General features: G+C 34.2%; 1 protein-coding gene across 8 annotated transcripts in view; it reads right to left on the bottom strand.

Moving 5' to 3' along the window:
• SSBP2 (single stranded DNA binding protein 2) overlaps positions 1-17,088 on the bottom strand; it is a 342,830-nt gene that overhangs the window by 209,327 nt on the left and 116,415 nt on the right. For all 8 annotated transcript variants that reach the window (XM_003920795.4, XM_010340775.3, XM_010340761.3 and 5 more), the window contains one exon: positions 4,573-4,657. In XM_003920795.4, the coding sequence (XP_003920844.1) occupies positions 4,573-4,657 (85 nt within the window). The remainder of the gene's footprint in view (positions 1-4,572; positions 4,658-17,088) is intronic.

The raw sequence follows: 17,088 nt of genomic DNA, 5'->3' as shown, positions 1-17,088 counted from the left end.
ATAAAAATAACAGGGCCAAGCTAGATCTTTCCTCGACATGTGGCAATATAATTTAATTGTTCTACTGTAAAACCTAGATTTGTCTGGAGATCATTCCTAAATTTTCTGCCACCAGTTCTTAAATATGAACCACAGCAATGCCTGGAACTGCATTAGAAACTACTGTACCTATTATTTTTCTAAAGTTAATTTTCTTAAATATGTTTTAAGAATCTTATTTTAAAATTAAAAAATAAATATGGAAAGATACATAAAGTAAATTTATGACACTACAAAATATTATAAAGCAAGCACACTTGTAACTACCACCCTGGTCAAGGAAAACAGAACTCTGCCACCCATCTCTGAAGCACCTTCCATAAGGCCATCCCAATCATAACTTCTTCCCATGTGTCAAAAGTAACCGTTATGCTGACTTGTAATCACTTCCTTGTACACTGTCTAGCGCTGTCATTCAAAAGCACATCCCTACACACTACTAACTGTTAATACATTTCTAAATGTATTTTTCTTTTATATTAAGCATTGTAACACATATGCTAAATAAGTTCCTATATTTTCAAATATGAATTAAAGAAGATCAAGGTTTTATTCGTTTAGATGCTTCTCTTTTTCCCTCCTTTTCTCTTAAGTATGAACAGGGTGATTTTTCAAGAAAAAAGACATTAACACTACATCCAAAAATTCTTTGCCAAATAAAATAATAAAGTGACAAAAATCCATATTCAAAAAACAAAACAAAAAATTTGAAAACCAAAAGCCAAAACGTATTTCTAAAATAGTAATTACAAAAAAAAGTTATTAAAAATTACGAAATGAAGGACAAGTTTTAGTGAGGATGTGGAGAAAAGGGAACACTTGTACACTATTGGAAAGAATGTAAACTGGTGCAACCTCTACGGGAAACATTACAGAGGTTCCTCAAAAAATTAAGAATAGTTTTACCATTTGCTTTATCAGTCTCCCTTCTGAGTATAGCATATATTTAAAGAAACTGAATCCCCAAGAAATACTTGCATTCTCATGTTCACTGCAACATTATTCATAATAGCCAAATATGGAATCTACCTATGTATCCATCCTGAATAAAGAAAATGTGGTATATACACACAATGGAATGTACTCAGCCTTAGAAAACAAAGGAAATTCTGCCATTTGTGACAACATGGATGAACCTGGAGTATATTATGCTAAGTGAAATAAACCAGTTATAGAAGGACCAATACGTCATGATTTCACTTACATGTGGATTCCAAAATAGTCCAATTCATGAGGCAGAAAGTAGAATTGTGGTTGACACGGGATAAGGGGAGGTAAAAATGGCATGGTGTTGGTAGAGGGTACGAAGATCTAGTCTTACAAGATAAATTCTGGAGATCTATTGTACAACATAGGTCATATGATTAACAATACTGTATTGTATACTTAAAAATTTCTTAAGAGGGTATATCTCACGTTAAGTAGTCTTACCACAAAAGGGAAAAAATAAAGCAAAAACGGGAGAAGAACTTTTGGAAGTGACAGGTAAGTTTATGGCATTGGTTGTGATGATGGTTTCATGAGTGCATACTAATCTTCAAACACATCAAGCTTATACATTACATATGTACAGCTTTTTGTATGTCAATCGTACCTCAGTAACGTGGTTAAAAATAAATTTTAGAATGGCTCAAAATTACAACTATTCAGTTTATGGATGTCTCTCAATATGTGCACATACAAAAAACAACAGATGTCTTTCGTAAGAAATGCTAAATGCCTGTGCATGTTACATGGTAAATTTAAATTTTATTTCATTAAGTTTTTTTATTTTCCAATCTCAGAAGAGCAATTAGAGCTCACTGAAAGGTGAAATTTAATTTGTTTTAAAGTAACTTTCCTGAATATGAAATAATTAATAATTGCAGATATTTGGAAAATACAGTAATATATACAGACAAAAGTAAAAATCATGCATTATTCCACTATCAAAAAACAGTCATTTTAACATTTTTGCCTATTTTAAATTAACAGAATTATTCATTATTTATCTCATTATGCCTCCAGTATTTCTTTTAAAAAGTAGCTTATCTGTGATTATTCACTCAATCTTATAGATAAGTAACTATAAAATAATAAGACTAATTTGAAACATTTATTATACATGCATGTGAGCATTTTTAACACTAAAAACGCAGCCATTGAAGAAAGCATTTTTCAGAATGGTTTCTTGAGTATTACTTTAAAATTCAGTAGGTAAACATATTAATTCCCATTATAGAAGTAATTATGTAATAAACTCAAATTCAGGAATATAACAGTCCAGAATTTTACATTTTCTTTCCCAAGTCTTTCAAACCACTGTATTTACATGTTAGAAATAAATTTGTCAATCATTTTCAGAAATTACTACCATTAAGAATTTAGAAAATCCTACTCATTAAAAAAAAGATGTCTTCATAAAAGAAATTAATATTTTAAAAAATCCAACTGTAATATAAAATCATGTAGGTCAAAATTCATCTTTTACCAATCTTCAATTAAAAAACAAATCAGAGATGTATTACCATGAAAATAAATTGGCTTTAAGTTGTAATAAAAATGCCATACAAGAATAAATCAAGTCTCTTAAAACTAATATTTAAGTTAAAATTGAACCTCTGATACAATGTGTTAATATTCATAATGAATTATAAAATTCAAATACTGATTTTTTTCTAAACTATATTTTCCAATGACCAAATTACAATGGTAAGGGGTTTTTCTTCCTTTAAAATCTATTAGAATTTTGCTCCTACCTCTGGCTAGTCCTCATTTCCAAAACCTATTTAAGTGTATTTCTAAAGCTATAAGTGTGAATACTTGGAAATTTTCGAAGTGTCTTATGAATGCAAGATGATGATGATGAAAGTGATTATGACAACAATGATGATGATTTATCTAATGCTTTTAGAAAGAGGTGCTAAATTAGTTCAGTTTTCCTCTTAAGATCTCCATGTTGAATAGCAAAGTACATCTTTCTACAGAATGTAATTTTGAAAAAGTATTTACATGATTAATTTCTTAAAATGTAGGCTATCAAACATTATATCTTCTTTAAAAGTAGAACACTGGCACCCTCTAATGCCATCTAGTTGTCAAAATTAGTGGAGACATCATCTCCCACGACAGGCCAAATAGAGGCATGCATCTCTCTGTGTAAGAAATAGATGAGATGGGGTACCCCAACTCTATCTGATTCCTCATATTCTTCATCGGTGGATCTCTGCTTTACTTCCTACTGTCAGCTGAAGATAAAAAAGGAAAATTGGTTTGTTTAGATAAATCCTATGACCTGGGCCCTGCCTTATCTGTTTTTTTCTCTACTTTTTATTTGCAATAGTATCCCTTTCACTCACCTTGTTCCCAAAAGCTACTGTTCAGTGCATATCAAGCTTTATGTGTATAATCAATGTCAGATAAGGTAATCACAAGCACTCTCACTTAAGTAAGATGAGTACACATTTAAAGAACTGCACAGTCCGTGCCAGGTAGCCAAGATTTTCACTGCCCTTAAGTCTGCATGTTCTTCCCCACACTATTTTGGAGGGTATAATTCTTCTGGACATTTCTACTTTTCAGTCTAAGGCTGAATTATTCTTCTTGGAAGAACAAGGTCTTTTTTCCCTTTTGAGTGCTGGTTCTAGTTTTTAAGGCTTTTTACACAGAATGATGCTAGCCTCTACATACTTGACAAATATCCCTATGGTTAAGTTTTAGGTTATCAGGTATTTCCTCAGGCTCCTGCCCCAATTCACTTCCTCCTAACAAGGAAAACTGGATTTCCTCCATCTTAAACTCAGTCTGTCCCTCCTTTATGGTTAGTTCTGCAAACACGTTTTCCCAGCCCCTTCATAATATCATTTCCTCATTCTTATCTTCTCTGTTTTTCTTTTTTTTTTTTTCACAGTTCTACTTCCTGATACTATCAGCTCTCTAAAATCAGATTTGCAGTCCTTCTAAAAAAAAAAAAAATGCTCAAGCCAAGGACACTCCACTGCTGTTCCTTAAGATTTTAAAAAGTTTACATTTTCATTTTTGCCTAGAATTTTCTACTTTCTTGTCTGGTATTTCCTTGAATCCACAATATTTGGGGAAGTGAATTCAGTAGGGAAGATATTTAGCCTTATGATATACAACCAAAAGTTACAAAAGGAGAATAACAGAATATTTCTATACTTTTAATCAAAAATCTTTGTGCAAGGGAGGAATTGATCATTTATAGAAATCTTATGATTAGTGTTTTTGTAGAATAAAGAATTACTATATATTTAATTTTCATAAAATCTGAAATTTCACAAATCAGACCTGCTTAAAGATAAGAAATTTCTTTAATAGCTTAGCATTAGGACTATGCTTTATCCTAAGCTTCAAGGAGATTCAAACGCCCCTATTTCACATTTAAAGTTATGAGCCTACTTTTCAAGAAAAAGAAACGACCAACCAATCTCTTAAGTACCAAAACAAAAGAATGGATGAGCCGAGGCATTTTTAAGAACAGTGGTTAAGAAGAAAACTGTCAATATAACTTTGTACAATTATATGTTAACTTACATAATCATGGAAGGCTTTTGCTTCACTTGAGTGTTCACATGTTTCACGTCTCTCTGGAGCTGCACAGTAGAGATCCCAAAATACACTAAAAAAGTAATTATGGTAACATTAAGAAAATAATGTAACACCAACATGAGAAATCACAATTCCAAAAGTAGAAAATATATTTTTCCTTACACAAAATGTTTCATCTTCAGAACAGATATTTATTTGAAAGACTTAAATGCAGGCAAGTCTCTTCATGAAATAACAGTGCTACCATCTAGCCATCTTTCAGAAATGCTAAGTAAGACTTTTCTAAAAAATAAAATAATTTTATAGTAATAATTTAAAAATTGTCATTCTTATAACTGGCTGTTTACATGATATAAAACACTTGATTGGCGTAGCTATATTTTTCACTGTTTTCCCATGAAGAATAGAAACAGTAAATAATATCCTAATTTAATAATTAAGGAATAAAGTAGTACACTGATTTTTTTAAAGGTAATTCTGTTGTCCAACTCATAAGCCAATACCCTGACCATTAAATTACATTGTTTAAAGAAACATATTTTCTTAAAAATGCTATTTTCCCCTGCAATTACTAAAATAGTTTAGTAACTCTGAAAATCCATCCTAACGTTTCTTTTATTCTCCTAATCAAGAACAGTGGGGAGTGAAGCAGACTGTGGGGACAAAAAATTATGCTCCTTGCAAAACATATGGCTCTGGTCATCCATCTACTAAATTCACAATGAGCACAAGCAAGGGTTCAAAAATCAGGAAAGCAAATGTTTTAAAATGTTGGCTATAAATAAAGGCAAGTGATCAACAGAATTTTTTTTTATTCCACATTTCCCACTCTACAAAAGTGGAAGGTAGATTAAGACAAGAAGTTAAGAGCACAGGCACTGGAGTAGGACACATCTGAGACAGAGCCAGACTCGCTGATTACCAGCTTTGACAGCCCTTGAACAAGTTGCTTAAAATGATCAGAAATACAATTTCTTCCTCTAAAAAATGGGGTTGTTGAGAAGATATTATACCATATATGCACAGTGTCTGGCATATACAAGAATATTATTAATAATATCATCAGCACTATAATTAGCTTGCATGATAGCTTAAAATGCATATACATATTTTAAGGCAGGTGACTGTGGTGATGGTACACATGATGAGGATACAACAAAACTTGGTAAATTTAAGTCAGACTTTTTGTTTTGACCTTCATTTAGTCTAGATCTCTCTCTTTTCTCAGCTAGGAGAAAACATTCTGTAGGCCTTACAACACAAAGTTAAGTTCATAATTAATTCAGTAAAATAAGATTACCCTCAGCAGTGAAAAATGTGAAAAACTGAGTATTGACATTATTTCCTGTTCAGTTTCTACAATAAGCAGTAAATACAGAGAAAACAATAAAAACAAAAATAATTTATGTAAATTTCAATATTTTTAGGAGAGTGAAAGTTTTAACAGAAACCCTTACAACCTTACTGGGATTAAGACCTGTAGATAAACAAAAGATACAGCTAAAAGTTTTTCAGTTGGATCAGCTTTGTTGTGTATTACAGTGTAGTGCAATCACATTCCTAAGGAACTTCAGAGATCTTAAAACCAAAATTTTGTAATGTAGTCTTTAAATTGTATTTAATCAAAGAATATTATATGCAGTATTATGTGGCAAACAATATAATATCTCTTCTTCTTCTTCTTTCCTAATTTCCCTAATTTCCACTCAAGCAATAGAAGACCTCTCTTGAAAATTATTCCAATTACATTACTTTTATAATTCTATTGTAGTACTTTTAAAAGATTATCTCCGACAATGGACTAGGGGAAAATAATTTATTAATTTATTGTTGGAGTATGCCCTAAGAGTTATTAAATAAACATCAGAAGTAATTATTTCCAAACATGTAGTTAAATATTTATCTGATAATATTAACATTGTTCTGCTTCTATTTTTATGTTTGCCTTTATGGATTTAGTGGGAGGTCAACCATTTGTAACATCAAGCTTAGAGATTCTAAAACAAGTGACTAACAGAGGATAGTATTATAGGTGATGTTTCTGAGAATCCTGTATCACTTATACATGATCTTGCTTAACACAGGCAAAGAAATAGATCCTTTAAAAACATGTCTCACGGCAAGCCTTGTGCTAGGCAGTTCCCATATTTTAGCATCAGGAAAAGCATGTATTATTGTCCATACATTCACAATGCCTATTCTGTCATTTTAAAGATCAGTAAATATTCAATTTTTAAAAAGCCCTATTAATCAGGAGAGTTTCATAATTAAGTCTATAATAATCTAAGATGTTATAAAATTTAAATAAAATTAATTAAAAATTACATACAAATTTAGATTTAGTGCGATGATATTCAAATTTTAACACATGCCTCATCTATTTTATTAAGCATCTGTATGTTCTCCCTTCTAAGAATCACAGGTAGGAAAGACATTTCCAAATTTTATAATTTTTAGAAAGTTCAATCATATTTTGTCTAGTAATACAAGGTTAAGCATCCCTTATCTGAAATTCTTGGGACCAGAAGTGCTTCAGATGTTAAATTTTTTTTGGATTTTGAAATATTTTCATTATACTTATACTTAGTGGTTGAGCATACCAAATCTGAAAATCCACATTCCAAAAGGCTCTAATAAGCATTTCCTTTGAGTTTCATGTTAGCACTCAAAAGTTTTAGATTTTGGATCTCAGATTTTCAGATTTTTCAACCTATACTGTAACTGCTATAATAGCATCCTAATATTTGAGAACAATTGGCCATATAATAACATCAACGACAAAGGCTGTAGTAAGACCAAAATACATGATTTTAGTCCACATTCTGCAATTAATCCATGTTTAGTTTTGTGAGCTAGTAGACAAATCATTTAACTATAATGTTATAGCTTTATTTAGAAAATAGGTTAAAACCAGAATATTTCTAATGAACGCTTCATGAATAAAAACTTTAAAAACTGTTTTATTCTAGTAATATTTCAAATATGGATTAAATACCTGGCTATATAATAAGCTGCCATACACTGCCCAAGAAAATAAAAAGAAAAGTAATCCAAGGCATAAATGTAACTGTTGATCCAAAACTAGTGATGAATTCAAAATTGCTCACTTGCCCAAAATCGCTCACTTCACCTAGATGCAGAAGTTATATAGCATATATAAAAATTTTACTAATATTTTTATCAAACGCTTTTAGCTGGTATTATGAAGATGTGATAATTAGCATATAAAAATGTATACTTTATCTCCTAGAGGAAGAAGTAGGCTTTTTAGTAGGTAAGTTTCATAGCAATACTTGATTTGTACTTAGGTGGAGGGACTTTACTGATGTACTTTAGTAAGCTGTTCTAATGATCCACTGTATTTGTTCCTTGATCTCCAAGAGGGCCAAGAGCAGAAAATTCTGAACCTCCAAAGATGTAGACTTCATCCCTCTACAACCTGAAATGCTGGCAGCTAAGGAGCTTTTCAGTTCCTCTAATCCTACAACTATTAAACATGAAAGCAAATATTATCCTTGAAATGTAATGGGTTCACAATCATAAATCATACTTTAGAGTTTTATACAGTCTCTTTATTCCTAAGCAGAAGCAAGTGAAAAATTTATATTTTACAAATGAAGACAGAGACTAAACACAGAGATGCAAAACTTATAAAGTATTGAAATCTTTGATCTTATATCATTTATTATTATTAAAATCTTCTCCTTATAAAGCAAGAGAAAATATGGTATTCTCAAGTTGAAGATTCTCAACCCAAACACTGTTATCTCCTTCTATTCCTGAGGATGTGAGTTGAAATGACTTAGGTAGTTTGTTAATATCTCAAGGGAACCTAGAAAGCCAAATGGTTGTCAGAGAAGTCTACAAGGGTGAATAAACATACCAGATGTGTCCCAGAAGATGGAATGCTAACGTAATTATACAACTTATGCCATTGGCCAGATCTAACACTGCCTGAAAACAAAATTTTTAAAAAATACTTAACAAAACAATAAAACCCTATGGAAAACAATTTTTCTGAGGAAAAGCCAGGTAGTTATAAGTTCAAGTCTTAATAACTAAGGAAGTCATCTATCTTTGACCCAAAAATGTATCAATGAATGTTACTGACAATCCTTATTAAAGAAAACTATCCATTCATAAGACCAAAACCAATTTTTCATGAAATGTGTATGTATGTTTCTTCACCTTAGAACTTTCTCGTATGTATAACTTATATTAATATTATTCCCTAGCATTACTGAATACTTTAAAAAATGCAAGCATTAAATTTTGCTTCACTTTCATAAAATTCTCACAATACCCCTGGATTAGAAATAAATTTCTATTTTAAAAATATTTTAAAAGATAGTTATCACTATTGAGTAGGTACTAAATTCAAGCATCATATATGAAGTACCATATATTCAGCATCTAATCCTTCTAATTATTATCCCCACTTTGTAGGTGAAGGAACTGAAGCTTAGGTTAAATTAGATTAAATAATTTCCTTAAAGTCACACAGTTGGTGGCAAAACTGTGCTTGAGCTTTTAAATTATTATATTATTTTGCTTCTAATGTGTGTATAGTTTTAAGAGTTCATATTTCAAGACTCCTTATTCTGATTATGGGCAGGTTTCTACAGCACCAGCACTCAGATCAGCATCAGCTGTTATAAGAGTGGGATGGATACCTGTCCCAGATAAGATAGCAGGCACATTGTTAGCCTACGTTAGACCCCCATGCACCAACTCATTTCCTGAATATCCTATAGCAACCACCCCTGAACCCTACATGCAGCTGTCAGGGATCCGTGGATGCCTCAATATAGACATGATTCAGAAGAGAAAAGTTTTGAGTCCCATTTATATACACTGCCTGGAACGAGCCACTCGCAATGCTCAAATGGGAAATGTAATTAATGACTTATTAATAGTGGGACACTGAATTCAGCTCTGTGATTAAGAAATATCTGTTACTGAGATGAACACTGTTATAATTCAGGAACTTGAATTCTAACTCTAAATTTGACCTTGGGCAAATAGTTTGATTTATGTAAAATGAGAAAATAAACGTGCTACGTATTTTACAGTGTTTTATACAGAGACAAAGAGATAACATGTGCAAAAGTAATTTTAAAAGAAACTTAAAGGTACTAAAAATATTACAGAAAAAGTCTCATATAGCTAGTATAGCCAGATAAAAAGAAGTTTTCTAATTAATTTGAGTAACACTTGCCTCACTTTTCTTTCAAGTCCTTCACATTTAATGAAGATTTCCTGTTTTTTATAATGCTCTCGCCCCACCAAATTTTTCTCTGTATTCCATGTTCCTTTCCTCTTCTCCCACGCTAAATTTTAGTTTTGTTTTCTATGGCCTATGTTCTTTGCTTTCTCTCTTGCTAACACTTTTCCTCCCTTCCCACTCTGATCAGCCTCCTCCTTCTAGCCCCGTTGTCACCTACACTGTCTTATATGATTAGTTTAATTCAACTCAACTAGTTATTATACCTTGCCTGTTATGGGCAAGACATATCAGATGAGTAAAAACCAGTAAGCCAATTATAAATATTATAGCATTCTAATGAGCTAACACCATTGCTCTTGTCTTCCTGTGGGTATTTGTTTATTCTTAGCTATGCCTGATATTATTCATTGGATTCTAAAATAATTACAGTGCTAACATACTTCAAGATTTGACTTTCCACTCCAGGTGAAAGAAACAGAATTTTTAGGATAATCTTACTTTTTAATTTATTTTCTCTACAATGTTTATATATTTGATTTCAGGATATAAATACAGGGGACCAAAGTTACTTTAAAAGGTGCTTTATATTTTTATTTTATTAAATAAAAATTAGGTATAGGCTGGGTGCAGTAGTTCATGCCTGTAATCCCAGCACTTTGGCAGGCAGAGGCAGAGGCAGAAGCAGGTAGATTTTGAGTGCAGGAGTTTGAGACCAGCCTGGGCAACAATGGCAAAACCCCATCTCTACAAAAAAATACAACAATTTAGCTGGACGTGGTGGTATGTTCCTGCAGTCCCCGATACTAAGGAGGCTGAGGTGGGATGTTCACTTAAGCCCAGGAGATGGAGGCTACAGTGAGCTGTGATTGTGCCACTACACTCTAGCCTGGGTGACCCTGTCTTATCTCAAAAAAAAAAAAAAAAGGCATACTTGTCTATTCTCAAGCTGCTAATAAAGACATGCCTGAGACCACGTAATTTATAAAGAAATGAGGTTTAATTGACTCAGTTCAGCATGGCTGGGGAGGCCTCAGGAAACTTACAATCATGGTGGCTTCATATGGCAGCAGCAAGGAGAAGAATAAGAGCTGAGCGAAGGGGTAAACCCCTTATAAAATTGCCAGATATCGTGAGAATTTACTATCTTGAGAACAACATGGGGAACTGCCCCCAAGATTCAATTACCTCCCACCAAGTCCTTTCCACCACAAATGGGGATTACGGGAACTACAATTCAAGATGAGATTTGAGTGGGGACACAGTCAAACCATATCAAGAGATAAGAGTTATAAAAGGTATCACATCAAGAGTTATAGTTTCTACAATTAAAACTTTAAATAGAAAGTTTTTAAAAGCCTATGTTTTAAAATTGCACAAGTTAAAAAAACACATTAACATCAGAAGAAAGTAGTTTACTGGCATTTTTATTTCTGGAACTAATGGAAGATTTGAGAATGTTTAATAAAAAGTACAAATAAGTAAGTTTTCAAAGGGGATTTTATTCAGGTAAATGTATTATTATAAACTGGGGCACTGAACATGAGGTAAATAAACGAAAAAGGAAAAAAGAAGTGATTAGGGAAATCACATTAGAAACAAGGGAAAAGAGCTCCAGAAAGTATATCACATAAATTTATCTAACCTATCTTAAAGGTAGAAATTTTGCCTCTTCCACTCTGAGGCCTTTGCCTCTCATCTCGCCAGTACTTTATTCTGCTTATTTTGCATATGTGATATATATAGATCTCTCTTTTTCATACATCTTCAAACACTCCCACTCTTCACCAACTTTTCACCCAAGTCTACTAGTCTCTGCCTCTTTTCTCAATCCTCTTTAATCCATCTTGTTTTTTAGTTTTTGTTTTTGTTTTTGTTTTTTTGAGATGGGGTCTCATTCTGCGGCCCAGGCTGGAGCACAGTAGTACAATCTCGGCTCACTGTATCCTCCGCCTCCCAGGTTCAAGCAATTCTCCCACCTCAGCCTCCCAAGAAGCTGCGACTACAGGTGTATGCTGCCACACCTAGCTAATTTTTGCATTTTTAATCCATCTTTAATCCAACTTTTTGTTGATGCCAATTCAGTGTCTAAAGGCCCAAATCTGATCATGTCAAGCATTTTGTTTAAAATCTTTGGGCTATAGTCCCAAATCCTTAATGTATGCAGGACTTCATAATCTGTCCCCTGCTTTTGTCTCTAGCTTGATATTCTATCATTTATTAATACTGGACCTATGGATCAACTGGTCCAAATCAAACTACCTGTTATTACTTGAGTTCATGATCATCCCTTTTGAGATTTCACACTATTCCTCGCCCCAATTACCCTTCTCTAACTCAACTTTCAGCTCAGCTCAGATTCACTTTCTCTGTGATGCCTTTTCTAACTCCCCCAAGCTGAAGTATTGCTCCTGTGATGCTATTACAACCAGTATATATTTATTTTTTAAATTTATTTCCAGCTTTATAGAGGTATAATTGACAAATAAAAACTATATATTTAATGTATACAATGTAAAGTTTTGATATACATATACTTTGGAAAATGATTAGCAAAATCAAGCTAATTCACATATTCATCACCTCACATAGTTACTCTGTGTGTGTGTGTGTGTGTGTGTGTGTGTATGTGTGTGTCTGTTAAGAACACTTAAGATCTACTCTATTCGCAAATATCAAGTCTATAATACATTAGTATTAATCCAGTACATATTTCGGCTTTAATACTTTTAAACTGTTTATCTTTCCTACTACTTGTTTCCTTGAGGGCAACATGGTTTTGTACTCTGTAAATATTTGGAGAAAATGCTTAAACAACAGAATAATTCTAATTTAAAATATTCTATAAAAAAATGGAAATGAGAAGAAGTCATAAAATTAGCAACTAGTCCATCCAACAGGGACTCTTAGATTCAGCAAATGAGCAAGCACTAAGTTGTTGAAGAATACATGTTATCCTAATCATCTGGACCTCAACTGCAACAACAGCTTTCCTGGTCAACATAAAAAGGCAACGATTATTACAGTCCTGAATCCTTAACCTAAAGCACAGATTATGAAGTCCATTTCTAAAGAGTTAAGGATAAGAAGGTCTGGCATCTGCTGGATTTAAAGCCCATGTTAATGGCTAGCTAAACACAATAATAAGGGAAGCTTAAGATCTGGGCATTTTTCTGAAAGACGAGATCCATAGCTATTATCAGTTCTCAAAGGACCCCATGACTTAATCAAAACTATTAAGAATCATTGATATATACAGATGAAGGAGGCACCTCAAAGAATATGCCAGTAGCTTTAGGGAAAAAATATAAAACATTTGGGGAAAAAAAAAAAACTATACCTATATGTTTTGCATGTACTAGATTTAAATTGAACAAATATAATCTAAAAATATTTATGTGCCCATTACTTATTTATTTGATATCTCTGGCTAAGTACAAATTAAGTTACTTAAAATATGAACACCATGGAAGAAGGAATCCCCTGAATCTAAGAGCCACAGAAAAAGGGGGGAAAATGCCACATTTAAAAGCTGCACCATCTGATAGCTGAGGTTAAAAAAAAAAAAGGCTACAGAAGCAAAAAACCGAAGTATTAAGTTATAATCAAACATCTACAGTGTATGAATAAGTTAAATTCATGAGAAAGTGTGTAAAAAAGAAAGAGGTGCAAGAAACAAAATTAATGCTGTAACAGAAAACTCTTTAAATCCTCACTTTGTTAACCCACTGATCCAAGAGAGTCAGACTCCTAAAGTGGTCTCTTATGTCATTTGTAGACTTCATTGGAAATACGCAAATGAAAAGGTGTTGACAGGTGAGGAGACTCAACTACATTTGGAAAAAAAGTTAAGGATTGGCAGTCTAGATCCAGATATCAGAAATACTATATAAAAAGAAAAATTGACGTTTAAATTATACAAAATGCCAGTCTTCAGGAAAACAGCACAGTGATGGTGCTTAACTGTAGTGAACCGTTGGAACAACTCTGAACCAAAAGACCGCACCTGTTCCTGCCCTACATATGTGAGACAAACAGGGGAAACCCACAACCACAACTGACCAAGTGCGGTTCCACTCACCATGGGACTTGTAGTACGGCATGCTTTCAGGAGCAAGATTTAAAACATGATGGCATTAAATAACGTTCCAAGGAAACCACGTGCATAGCACTCAAAGAGAGCTTTCGTTTTTTTTCTTTCAAAGATGCTAAGAGATGAGTGTTTATGGTACTGAGTAAGAAATGCTTTTAACAGAAGAAATGGGGATTTAAAAAAAACTCACCTAGCTTGTCCATGCACATACATGGACTACCAATTGCTGTTGCGGAAAACTCACATTCCTGGGCATACTGGTGTCACAATGCACTATAAGCTCCAATATTAACTAGGATTTAAACACTGCCTGGCAATTTTTGTGTGTGCTCTTACTCAGTTCTTTCTCTGGGCCTACTTAGAATTATTGAGAACTTTTCTTTAAAGTCTATCCTTAACTCTCTTAAAAACTCACCATCATCATCATCGCCACCACCCTCAGTACCCTCGTATCCTATTTTGCACAGAAAAAAAAAAAAGCCATCAGAATAAGAACTAATTTTTTTGAACCCCAGATCAATTTGACTCATCATCATTTTATAGATAGTAAAACTGAGGCTGAAAGCAACAAAACCTTGCTGAAATGCTAAGTAGTGGAGCTGAAATACTGAATCCACGTTTTCCTTTCTCCCTTGCCTCACCCTGCATCTCCGCACACACTATGAGCCTAGAGTAGAAAACTGGGAAGACAAAAAAGAAAACTCTACTTAAAAGTAATGGAAATATTTTCAGAAAAAAACCCTCATCTGTAATCCCCCCATATTAAAACAAAAAAAAAATTTTCTTTTTGTTACTCTTAATACACATTAATGCTACACTGTAATTGTGACACACATGCAACACTATGTCCTGCTTTGTTAAAATGTCTTAAGCATTCCTTGTCATAATGTAGTGTTCATCATTATTAAATGTGTGATTAACAGCCCAAGAACAAATGTATTATAATTTTTATAATGCTTCCTTCCTATTTGCACGTTCCATAAACTTTTCTTTCATTTCTATTTTGTCTTCTATTCCAACCCTTCTTTCAGTCAAAAGCAAAATACTCCACGGGAAATTCCTCAGGCATTTAGACAGTTAGTGGCAGGCTTGGGGAAGATACGTATTAGGGGTAAGGACCTTAATCTGGGTTTCAGAAATTGATAAATTCAGAAGGAAAACCTTATGCAAACACTCCAGATTGGCAGGAAGCAGGGATGTATAGGAGACAGTATTTTATTAGGAATAGAAGAAATTGATTTCTTAACATCAAACCTACAAATGTCCCTGCATCTCCTTTTGCCACAATAGTAGAGATGGTCCTCTCCTCTCTCCCTGCATCTTCTGACTCTGCCTCTATACTGTCTCCTTCTCTTAAACACTAAACATGCTGATGTCTCTCCCATCTAAAATGAAAAAATTCTCTCTCTAATCTATAATATTCCTCAAGCTATCACTCCTTTATTCCTCATCACAGATGAAACATTTTAAAGAGCTGACTATATGCCATTTCCCACTTCTTACCTTCCTAGTCATTTTTCAATCTGAAACATTCTTGCTTCCTAGCCCATCACTCAGCTTGTATAAGTCACTGATGGCCTTTCCCCAAATCCTAAAAGGACACATTCACTCTGATTACTTTACCTTGCAGTCACAGTTGACCACTACTGACCTTTCTTTCTCCTTGAAACCCTCACTTATTCTTGTTTTCTACTATGCTACACTCTCCTGCTTTTCCTCCTACGTTTTTAGCTGGCCCTCTCTCTCTCTCTCTCTCTCTCTCTCTCTCTCTCTCTCTCTCTCTCCCTCACTTATTCTTGTTTTCTACTATGCTACACTCTCCTGCTTTTCCTCCTACGTTTTTAGCTGGCGCGCGCTCTCTCTCTCTCTCTCTCTCTCTCTCTCTCTCTCTCTCTCTTAGACAGAGTCTCACTCTGTGGCCCAGGCTGGAGTGAGTGCAGTGATAAGATCTCGGCTCACTGCAACCGCCGTCTCCCAGGTTCAAGCAATTCATTTGCCTCAGCCTCCTGAGTAGCTGGGATTAGACGTGCCTGCCACCCATGCCTGGCTTATTTTTGTATTTTTACGAGAGACAGGGTTTCATCCATATTGGCCAGGCTGGTCTCGAACTCCTGACCTCAAGTCATCCACCCGCCTTGGCCTCCCAAAGTGCTGAGATTACAGGTGTCACTCACCGTTCCTGACCACCTTCTGTCTCCTTTATAACCTACTTCCTCCTCATTCCTTGGATATTAATATTTCAAGTGTTCTCTACAAGGCTCACTTCCTTCCCCCCTCATGGGTAATACCATTCAACCATCTCTCTCTCTTTTCTTTTTATAGGGATGGGGTCTCACTATGTTGCTCAGGCTGCATTCAAATACCTGGGTTCAAGTGATCCTCCCACCTCAGCCTGAGTAGTTGTTACTATAGACATATACCACTGCACCCAACTTCTCTCTCTCCATTAAACATTAGACCCATGTAACCAACTGCCTGTTCAACATCTCCACTTCGATGGCATGTATTCCCATTTCAGCACACCTAACTCTTCACCAAATCCTTCCATTTCTATTTCAAGCTTATATCCCTCAAATCCTTCCACTTCTCTTCCTCTGCTCTGATTATACACTAGGTCAAGTGGCCATTCTCTACTCATTACTGCAAGAGACTGCTTCTCTGTTTCTGGACTCATTCCTATTCTATCCATGATCTATTCTATAGAACTGGAGTGATATTGCTAAGATTGTAAACCAAAAATAAAATTACAAGGTCCCCCAACCATCTGAATGGACTTCCTCCGTGGCCAGTGCATTCTTAAAATGTAACCCGAGAGACTGGTTCAGGCCATGACAGGAAGGGGGAGTGGGACTTACCTCGTTATACTCTCTAGTGTTAACAACACAGACCTTAAATCTGATAAGAAATATTTACAAGCTATTCTCTGAAGAAGCCTGCTACAGGCTTCATCTGCATAATAAGAAATTTGCTCTCCATAATCGCTTATCTTAATCCAGACAGTTCTTCTCTACTGATCCCAGATCTTTAGATAAATTCAACCAATCACCAATCAGAAACATTTTAATGAAATGGTCTTTAATTTTAAATCTACCTATAACCTGGAAGCCCCTAACTTTGAGTCGTTCTCTCTGAACCAATGTGTTTCTCAAACGTATCTGATTGAAGTCTCGTGTCTCCCTAAGAT

This window comes from Saimiri boliviensis, chromosome 1, assembly GCF_048565385.1.
Source record: "Saimiri boliviensis isolate mSaiBol1 chromosome 1, mSaiBol1.pri, whole genome shotgun sequence".
Lineage (NCBI taxonomy): Eukaryota > Metazoa > Chordata > Mammalia > Primates > Cebidae > Saimiri > Saimiri boliviensis.
The sequence above is the reverse complement of the archived record's forward strand: the minus strand, read 5'-3'. Positions and strand labels throughout refer to the sequence as shown.